General features: G+C 23.0%; 1 protein-coding gene across 1 annotated transcript; it reads left to right on the top strand.

Moving 5' to 3' along the window:
* The first annotated feature begins 830 nt into the window (after positions 1 to 830).
* LOC115724173 (NAC domain-containing protein 87) lies at positions 831 to 2,533 on the top strand. The gene is made up of 3 exons (XM_030653646.2): positions 831 to 1,286; positions 1,366 to 1,700; positions 1,827 to 2,533. The coding sequence occupies exons 1-3, from the start codon at positions 1,064 to 1,066 to the stop codon at positions 2,415 to 2,417; spliced, it is 1,149 nt and encodes a 382-aa protein (XP_030509506.2). The 5' UTR covers positions 831 to 1,063; the 3' UTR covers positions 2,418 to 2,533.
* The last annotated feature ends 9,255 nt before the right edge of the window (positions 2,534 to 11,788 follow it).

An 11,788-nucleotide genomic window follows, 5' to 3' on the forward strand; every position in this document is an offset into this window, starting at 1 on the left:
TTCAATTACAGTTTTGTTATCAATTTGATAAGATTTAGCATACATTAATGTTTAATTATAATATTGTTATTAGTTATTTTTTGAATATTTAATTTATTAATGATATTTTATTTAATAAAACTAATAAGTCTTGATTACAATAAGCTCAATAAGCTCAATTTTTAACATTTTTTTAATCTATAATTCTTTACATAAATAAATAGATGCAAAAAAAATATAATCAGTCTTGATGTAATTAAATTAGATTATTATTAAGTTTTATTAAATAAAAAATCAGTTCAAGACATTTTGTATCATTTTAGAAAGAGCATTGCTATTAAGCAAGTGACGCCTTACAAGTAGTTAGTGATACACTTCATAATTAAGAAGTCATTATATTAAATTATATATGACACCCGTTCTTTCACTAGGAATATTACTCATTCCTTAAAGGGTACTAGACACTATTGATATTTTTTTATCATTTTTCTTTTAAAAAATATATAGCTTAGTGTATCTTATTGCAGAGTGACCTTGTTATATTATAGAAAATTTCTGTTGTAAACCCCTCTTAAAGGATTGTTCAATTAGACTCTTTATCTATTTCAGTCAATTTTTTTTCATGATCGTCTACGTAGAGATTTAAGATCATTTGTCGAAAATAAATTTTAAACAAATACTTATCACGCGTAAGAAAAAACAAAAAATTTCATGTACTTCACAACAGATTGAAAATCTACCTAAACACCTTTAGAAAATGCATTAGAGTTACCCTATAATATATATATATAAATATATATATATATATGGCTTGATGAGTAAGATGCCTTGCAGACCACGGATCTTACATCATAGAAGAATATATCATCACAACTTAATTAGCTGTCTCAACTGAACAACTCTCTCTCTCTCTCTCCTCTTTCTCTCTCTATATAAACTTCTTCTCTTCCCTTTTCTCCACTTTCTTTTAACACTTCTCTCCTCTTTTTTACCCATCAAAAAATAAAATTCAAATCAGATTCTCTCTCTCTCTCTCTTTCTAAATCTTTTCAGATTCAGTACTCATAGTCTCAATCATCTATATATGGAAGAAACAACTTGTATAGCTATGAAGAAAGTATCATCATCATCATCATCAGATCATAATCATAATCACCTCATCGATCTACCACCTGGTTTTCGGTTTCATCCAACAGATGAAGAAATCATTACTTACTATCTCACCGAGAAAGTTTTGAACACTAATTTCATCGCTTCTGCAATCGCAGATGCCGATTTAAACAAGTGCGAACCTTGGGATTTACCCAGTAAGTCATATATATTAATTATCATCTTATCATCTTCCATTTTAAATCTTCATCTTAATTATTATTTTTTTTTTTACAGAGAGAGCAAAAATGGGTGAGAAGGAATGGTACTTCTTCTGTCAAAGAGATCGGAAATACCCGACCGGAATGAGAACTAATCGGGCAACCGAATCAGGTTACTGGAAAGCTACCGGAAAAGATAAAGAGATTTATAATAAAGGAAATATTAAAAACTCTTTATTATCTTCTTCATCATCATCATCTTCTTCGTCTTCGACAAATCTTGTTGGTATGAAGAAAACTCTTGTGTTTTACAAAGGAAGAGCCCCAAAAGGAGAGAAATCTAATTGGGTTATGCATGAATACAGACTCGAAGGAAAATTCTCTTACTATAATCTTCCCAAATCTGCTAAGGTAATAAAGTTTTGATTTTTATTTTGACAAGTTTATTATGTGTTTGGTTAAATGTTTGGTCTTTATTTTTTAATTATTATTTAGAAAAAGTCTAATAATTATTTATTTATTTATTTAATTTTTCAGGATGAATGGGTTGTATGCCGCGTTTTTCACAAGAATATTGGAAATAATAATAATAATATACAGAAGAAAATAATGAACCCAAATAATAATATGATGATGATGATTAATAATAATAATAGTAATCATCATATTAATCATGGGTTATTAAGAATCAATTCACTTGGAGTTGATGATATGTTAGATTGTTCAAATTCATTACCGCCACTCACCGATGATATTCCTCCTCCGCCGTACACCACAACCACCACCAACAACAACAACTACCAAAACGACACCAATTTCAACCAAACGACATCTAACTATTACTATACTAGTTTCTACTCTTCTAATAATCCAATAATCCAAAATTATGATTTTAATAATAATAATTGTAAGGTGGAGCAATTCTCTAATCATGATTCAATGGTTAGCGTGTCTCAAGATGATACTGGATTGAGTACGGACAACATCAACAATACCACAGAGATTTCTTCTGTCGTTTCTGAACATCATCAACGACAACAACAACAACAACAACATACGGTGTCGTTTCATCATGATGGGTTAATCTCGGGATTTGATGGTCAAGATGTGTTTTGGGATGACTTATGATGAACAAGATTGTTAATTATTACTTTCTTCTTCTTTTAATTGATTAACACGTAGAGTTAATTATTAATTAATTGTGGTCGTATAATATTATATATTTTGATGTGTATTTTGCTTAATTAATTACTTCATTTTCTTTATTATTATTAGGGGATTTATATATATATTTATGATTTATTATCATGTGATGATGATCATAAATATGTATATATATATATTTAGTTTTTGCTTTGATTATTTGGATCATTATACATGACTTAATTTATATATACATACATACACTTGTAAATATCATATATATTATATATATATGATCATTATTATGATATTTTTATTATTTGAGTTTTATTATTTAAGATTTCATGAATATTATTATCAAGTTCATGTAAATCTATTTACTTTGATGTTTTTTATATATATAAATTTTATTTTTTGTAATATTATGTTGCTTTATGTAATTAATTAACAAGAGTATATATATGTTTGGATTTTTTCACCATGGATTTATCTCGTGTTTTTTTTTTCTTTTATTTTTAATCTAATATTTTATATAATTTGATTTTTGGATGTTAGCTAGTTTTTATCCAATAATGTTGCTCTTCTATCTCCATCTAATATTCTAATTTTTATAGTACATTTAGGAAATAATTTTCATAGCAACCATTTTGGTTTTATCTTTGTATCTAGTAATTAATTAGCCAATCTAACAAAGAAGAAAGAACCAAAAAAAAAATATTGGTATTTTTTTTTCTTCTAATTGTAATTGTAATTTTAATTAAATAATATATATATATATATATTGAAAGCCATGGCTTCTAGATATGTATTTATTGCTAGTTGAAATTAATTTGTTACAAAAACTAAAAATATAGAGAGATGGAATTTATTATTGGTATCAAATGTTGTGAAAATGAAATATAATTAAGAAGCAAAAAGATTTTGTTTTTAACATTATGAAAGTGTAAGTTATTGTAATAATTAATTTTAACCTATAAATCATTTATTAGATTTATACCATGTAATATGGTCCTAATATATATAACAACACATTACCTTATATTTTGAAGAAAAAAGAAGTGTGCCTATAATAAATTATTAGCCAAGGATTTTAGTAAATTTTCAATTTTTTTAATAACTGATAAATTAGAATAAAAAATACAAAAATTAGTCTTAATACAAATCCTTAGGGCTTAAGTAATATATATAATTAATTAATATAGAAGTTGAAATTAATAAAAATGAAAAACTATACTAATAATAAAAATTATGTAGTGGACAATTCATTGAATTAGTAGAAGAACTATAGTTATAATAAATTAATTAAGGGGATAAATTCAAAAACTAGATAAACTATATATAGATAAATTTAACTATTATTAATGGAATATTAATTAATAAAGAGTGTAGTGATGAATCATGTGAATCATTTCCTGAATCTACGCAGTAGAATATGCCTCTCTTAATAATAATATTAATATTCTCCAATTTTTTAAAACACAAAAAAAACATATATAAATACAAATGACAAAATGAGTTTTAATATTAATCATTGGTTTCTTGAATGAATCAAATCCTAAGTCTTGTGTCCAAAGTCACCTTAATTATTCCATATGTCTTCCTTGGAAATTATATATATTTTTAGAGCATTGCTATTGGGTACCAGTGGTGCCTAGCACCTTCTAAATGTGTCGACTTGCAATTGGCTAGCGATACTCTATAAAAATTATTATATTAAACTATATGGGACCCGATACTTAATTGCACCAATAGCGATATTGACACGTAGGAGGGTGCTAGGCACCAGTGGTGCCCTTTAACATTTCTCATATTTTTAATTAATTAAATAATTAGCTATATGTAATTATACATAATATCTTATGTTTTATTTATTTTTTAATTTAATTAATAATATATAACCTTGTTTTCCGGTTATTAATTTTACTTCTGACATAATTTATATTTATATGCATATAAAAATTACAACTTATTAATTTTGTATATATTCCAACTATATATATAAAAAATATTTCTGCAAAGTACTGTGTATTAATTATAATTAATGCTGTTTATATCACTTAATTATGTTTATGTTTCAAATACAAGTACAACCATAATTTTTAATATATAAATATATTATATATTGAATTTAAAATATATAAGTAAAAATGTATGTGTAATACTATTTGTACGAATTGTGCATTTGTTTTCATGATCATAAATAATTAATGATGTATATTTATAAAAATTGTACTGTTTATTATTAGCTATATATATTGTGGTCCAATTAAATTATTGCCATATAATAATACAAAATAAATATGAAATATATACATATATACAATTACAAATGTCAAAACAACTCTATATATAGTCCATATGTACACACATGATGATGATGATAATTATCTTTAATATATAAATTTATTTTAACTTTTTTATTTTCGAGTTTCAACACTATTAATAATTAAAAAGGAGTACCGATCATAAAGAGAGAATTTTGGGGTAGAAAATTGGGAAAAAGAAAATAAAGAAAAGAGAAGTATGCATGAATTTTATGTATCATCATCAGTTTTTGAAGATAAGATAGTAACTGTTATTAAATAATGGAAAAAAAAAAGAAAAAGAAATTAATATATATAAATGTCCATATATATATATAAATCTTTATATATTTTTAAATAATTAATGGGAAATTTTATTAGATTAAAATTGAAAATTATTTAGTTAAAGTTGATTTTTTAGGGTTTTTGTCCTATTTAATTTAAACGATTTGGTTAGGCTGATTTGTGTTAATTTATCTAGTTTATTTATTAATGAATTTTTTTTCTTCAAACAAAAATTGAAAATAATTAATATGAGATGATGGTTATAAAAAAAAATTAAAGGGGAAGAAATTAAACAAAAAAGGAAAGAAAATAAGTAAGAAAAAAGCTTTAGTTTGATATATACTTTCCATTCAAAGCAAAGCTTCCTTTGGAAATTTATGCTTGAGAAAAACTTAACCCCTCTCTCATATAAATATATATATAATCCCCTTGTTTTTGGCCATTTTTTCTTTTGTTTTACACTTTACACTTCAAACATTATTATTACAATAAAACATGTGTTTTGTATTTCTTTTTTTGAAACTTATATTTCAAAATAAGTTATATTATATATATAATCACAATATAAATTCAATTATACTATTAATCACTTGTTATTTATATATATATATATATATATATACATAATATCTTCTTTAGCTAGTTAACATGGGGATTTTTTGGGGATCGCTTAATTAATGCTATTTAATTATATACATATATAATGTTTTGATATAATCAAATATTGAATGACTTTATTATAAGTAAATATATATTTTCTAAATTGTAATAATATGCTTTAGAATAATATTAAAACAATTCTATGAAGTATATAACTATATAAATTCTAGCTAGCTTAAAATTGTGTGTTTTATAATATTGAGAAAAATAGCATCAAAATGAAATAATTGTGATTAAAAAAAAAGGAAAATTTTCTTTTAACAAAATACAAAACTGATATTATCCAAAAATATATACTTTTTATTTTTGTGGCAATCTAAAAATATATACTTAAAGTTATGTTATTTAATAATAATAATAATAAAGAGGGGATTGAATCGTAAACCTCAACATTAAAGATATGAATATGACATTGCAATTCATTAGGTTAAAATCCCTGACCACAAAATATGAATGTATATATATATATATATAAATATATATAAATATATATAGAAATAAAGGATGAAATTAAGCTTGAAAAAGAGGCTGATTTGCTGCATGAAAACATGGGGAAAGAGATAGCTAGGGAGGGTGGACCAACCAAATATATATAAGAACCCTCCACCCCATATATATATAGATGTATATATATATATAAGTAAAATAGGCTTGTATTTTTCAAAATAGTACGAATGAAACCCTAAACTGATTTTTTTGTCAAAATAAAATTAATAATAATCCGATTTAAATGTGTTTATGAAAAAACTGTTTATATTTTCTGTATTGTTTGTGTTAGGAGTTATCGTTAAGTTGGTTATATTAAAAAAAAGTTGTCGAAAATTAAGCTCAAGGTCCTATTTTTATAATTTTGAAAAATACAGAGTCTATTTTGTTATTTAACAAAATAAAGAGTCTAATCTGTAATTTTTGCAAAACACAAAATTCAAAATAATATTTATCTTATATATATATGATTACATATATATATATATATACACATATCCATATACATCACTTTCAACTATAATAATAAGCTTCAATATATATAATTATAAGAGGGATAGGGAATAGAAGAATGAATATGAAAGTGAAGCTTAATTACCCTATACTTCTTCTTCTTCTTCACATTATTATCATTATTATTATTTTTTATTATTGGGTATATATATGTATATATTTATTTATATATAAATATTTATATAAGCTCATGTTTATGTCATCACTTATCTTTCTATCATTATTACAAAAAATTAAAGATGTTTATATTCTTTGGGCAGTTGGCCTCTTTCAGCAACCAATTATACAATTTCAAATACATACCAACCAATCTTATGAATATACTATTCCTATAAGTATATAGTACACCCTAAATAAGTGTTTCGGTATTATTTGTTTCAGCATTTTCAAAAAAAAATTAACTTATTTTTTCTTATGATCGTGTAATAATTATTTGTAAATTTTTAAAAAAATTGTGAATAATTTACAATAATAAAAATAAGGTTTAAATATTTTATTATATATAATTGTTTTTTATACACACGTAATAAGTGATTGTTTAAATTTTATTTTTAACATTATAAATTATTCAGAATTTTTTAAAAATTTATAGGTGATCTTAAATAGTTATAAAAAAAAATACACATAAATTTTTTTGAATGCATAATAGATCTATCAAACACAACCCTTTAATGGGGTGAATACATAATTTCCTATACTATTATCACTATATATGTAACATTATATATATTTCCTAGTACAATATTATTTAGCAACACATTGTGTATAATAAATTATAAAAATATAATGTGCATTATGCATTGCAAAATTTAGAGAGATTAGTTTTGATTGAATATGTAACAAAAATGAGAAATACTCATTTATTATTATTTTTTTGATGTTGAATTAGATTCAAACAAAATAATATTGAGAAATTTTTAGTAAAAAATAAAAATAAGAAATGCAAAATTAATATTAACTAAATTTTATGGGTTAGCATGTTTTTAATAAATTTTTAGGGCTGTTAAAATTAATTTATATATAATTATTTCTTAATTAATTAGATGTGATTAATTTTAAGTTTGTTTATTCATATGCATGTTTAAATTTCAGAATAATGTTCTTATTACTATAGTATTTTGTATCAATAATAATATTGGGGCACCTAAATACACATCTACGTAAACATGCTGTTATTATATATATATATATACACATAAATATATATTCTATTACTACTATATATATCTTTCAGAAAAAAAACCCTACGATTATAATCAATATTTTTTAGGGTTTGTTTAGGGTAGTAATCAAGAGTAATTATAATTAGGAGTCTGCCATTTCTAATGCCATGATTAATTAACTTTAAATGGAAATGTGGACTAAATAATTGAGCTTAACTAGCTAATTAATAATTACCTAATTATGTTATTCAAAAAAAAAATTACCTAATTATGATTATATATAACTGCTGCGTCATTCTATATATATAATAAATATGACAAATTATAAATAACTTTAGAAATTTTTACTCTAATTAATTATTAATTGTAAGTTAATTAGATTTTTTTTAATAATTATAAAAAAATTAATTGATCACATATAAAATAAATATATTTAATTTATTTTATTTATTAGTTATCATATCATATTTTTAATTTACTGCTTAGAAGTACTCCGTCAAATTTATGGTTATTAATATGTGGTTATTATTTATTTATTTTTTTTTTAATATTTTGATGTGTTTAGTACTTAATATTTTTAAATAATAACTTAATGTATTGTTGTTTAATTAGATTTTATCAAAATTAAATTAAATTGTTATATATATACATTTTTTTTTTTAAAAAAAAAGATGACTAGTATTAACAGTTAAGAATTATAGTAACTATGATTGTTTCTTAATAATATGTCGACCGTTTATTATTTAATTTACTATGAAGTATATTATTATTCTTGAAATAAGATAATAAGGTGTAACATGCATGGAATTAATTAATTAAAGTATAGTTTGGCCGTAAATTTTTGAAAGTAAATAATCTTATTATTTTTCTAATTTAATTCCACATGTTATTATAGACGTTGTTAAAACTTTATTATTATATAATAATTAATTATTTAGCTGTCATTAATTTCGGCTATATATATATATTTTATTTATAATATATACATAGTATATTCATGTGTAGATTTGGAATATTCTTACTTATACATACTACGTACATATATACGTAATCATGATGTTAATTTTTGTTTAATTAATATATTAAATATACCAATTAGTAGTAGACTAATTAAATATTAAGAGAAAGAGATATTATATATATTATATATATATCCAGAATTGGAGTATCAGCCAAATTTTCATTTTTAAAATGTCATGATTAAAAATAGCTAATTAAGCTTATCTAATTAGTGAAAATTAAGGGATCAATTTGAAATTTTTAGTGCTAATATTAATTTTGTGTTGTACAATATAATTATATCACTAATAATTAATTAAGTACTTTATCTAACTATATACTAGATAGTACCAAGGAATAGGTGGGAACACACTAAATATACTCTTCAACATTATTGTTAACTAATTCAATTATTTCTCTCTCAAAAATAATATAATTTGGTGTTAATAATGTTTATATATATTGGTCAATTCGAGCAGTTTATTTGACCAGTACTCTCTGTGGCTGATACATATTATTATTGATTAATTAATTAATTAATAAAATATACATTTTGATTATTTTATTCTTCTGTTTGATTTTGATTATTATTATTATTATTATTATTAATTCTTACAGTTCCCTAATTTTTTAAAAAATTAAAAGATAATTAAAGAAATAAATTAAATATATATATTTTTTTATATTTCCGCCAAATTTCGGTCTATCTCCACCATTCACATGTGAATATGAAAATGTTAAAAAAAAAAAAAAGAGAAAAGAAATTAATTAATGATAATATAATAAGAATGGTTTGTCAAAGTATGGTTACGATAAAATGTCAACTACTTGATAATAAGTCATGTATATAGATATACATATATATATATAGGTCGAGGCAGCATGTGTTCATGTCACTATTTATATATATAAATCGATGATATAGAAAAAACCAATAAAGTTGTGGAAGGATATTGTTTTGTTTGGATGATGACTGTAAATATATATATATATATATATATTTATATATATATATATATATGAGAAGTTTCCAAGAAGTTTCACTACACAAGTCTCTCACTCTCATGCATTGACCACATTATTAATTACATCAAATAAATCTCATCACCTAAAAGGTACAAGGATTATTTTTATCTAATCAAACTTACTCTTTATCTTTAAGGGCATGTTTTAGTCGATTCGATACTCCTAAAATGTTAAACAATTCTAAAATAAACATTAAAGATAACGAATATGAGAAGATCCCTGTGTGATAAGTAGTCCAATAAATATATATTTTTTCCTCAATTTTTTTTTTTCAGAGAAAATGACTATTCTACCTTGCTTCTACGTGGGTCCGCCCCAAAACGTTAAACAATATAAAACTTTAATATTAGAAAAGATATCACCATCTCATTTTGGTAAACTATAGATAATTCCAAAGAAAATATTAAGGACAATAGATAGTTCAAACAGATATATTTTTAGTGACAAATAATAAAGGAGAAATGAGTAGTCGCTACTAACTACTTAAATTTACCTTATTAATTTCCTAGCTTCTTAAAATTAACATGTTATTATTATTATTATTATTATTATTATTATTATTATTATTATTATAGTTTAGTAGCTCAACCATTTTTTACTTTTTCTGTTAATAGTATTTTGCATGTGTTTATGGTGTGTATATATATTATCTTAAATTCTAGTGTGATACATTTGCATTAGGACTTTTGGTGCAATCAAGAGAATACAAATGTCAATATATTCTGTTGTGTGTTAAGACTTGAAATTATTGAAAATAAATACATTATAAATTATTAAGTAGTTATTAAGTTGCATATATGTAATATTAGTTTAAAATTATACACCGTTAATTAATTAATTTATTATATGTTTCATTTTATAATATATGAAGTAATTAGCAGTTAAATCTTCCAAACTTTCATTTAACTTGTATTTAATTTTTTAAACTTAAATTTTGGTGAGAAAACTTACTAAATTTATATTCGGTTTGTATTTTTAAGGTGTCGTTTCACAATCTCTGTTAGTTTATCATTTCACACCATACCCACTACCACCACAATACCACCATTCCTACGAACACCACTATTTTTGCCACCACCCACCACTATTACCACCACTTAAATACTTAACCTAAAATAAAAAACACAAAACCTAATTTCTATTTCTCCTTCTTCTTCTACGAAAACTCTTTGTCTTCTTCTTCTTTCTTCTTCTTCATCTACGACAACTTCGGTCTTCTTCCTTCTACGTCAGCTTCTTCTTCTTCTATGGGAAGCATGGTCATGGAGGTTAGATGTGGACGATGGAGGTTAGATCTAGACATAGAGAGGATACGAACAGACGTCTTGGTGGTTTCAGATCTGGGGAAAATCAATGTAAGTGGTGGGAGCGGCTGACCGGAGACAGCTGGTCAAAATTTGCAGGGAATTGACATTTGGGATTAAAAATTTAAAATCTCTAATTAGATAAAAAAAAAACAAAAAAATTGAACGTAAAAATATAAAAAATGTACGAAAAATAATGTATTATATAATTATCCTTTATATAATTATTCCTATTTTTAATTAGGAATTATTACACAAATATACAATAATAAAAAAATTACAAAAATACGGTTTTACAGAATTTTAAACATTTTTTATGATTTTTTTTATTTTATTTACAGAAAATCCAGTCTTTTTATGTTGATTCTTGTTAATTTGTTGTTGATTTTTTTGTTATCTGTATATTATTTTTTATTGTTGTTTTGATGTTATTTGAATGTTATTTTCTTATTATTTTTATATAATTTTCTTGTTATTTTTATGAAAAACTGTAAAAATGTAAGAAAAAAAAAAAAAAAAATCTATGTAATTTTTTTTTTTTTTTTAAAAAATATACCTTATCTAATTATCCTTTTTAATTAGGGGAAATTACACTCTATACCCTTTTTATATTGTCT

This window comes from Cannabis sativa, chromosome 9, assembly GCF_029168945.1.
Source record: "Cannabis sativa cultivar Pink pepper isolate KNU-18-1 chromosome 9, ASM2916894v1, whole genome shotgun sequence".
Taxonomy (NCBI): Eukaryota; Viridiplantae; Streptophyta; class Magnoliopsida; order Rosales; family Cannabaceae; genus Cannabis; species Cannabis sativa.

Coding starts and splice junctions, on each gene's coding strand:
- LOC115724173 (XM_030653646.2), top strand. CDS start 1,064: ATGGAAGAAACAACTTGTATAGCTATGAAGAAAGTATCATCATCATCA. Junction 1,287..1,365: donor CGAACCTTGGGATTTACCCA/GTAAGTCATATA, acceptor TTTTTTTTACAG/AGAGAGCAAAAATGGGTGAG. Junction 1,701..1,826: donor ATCTTCCCAAATCTGCTAAG/GTAATAAAGTTT, acceptor TTAATTTTTCAG/GATGAATGGGTTGTATGCCG.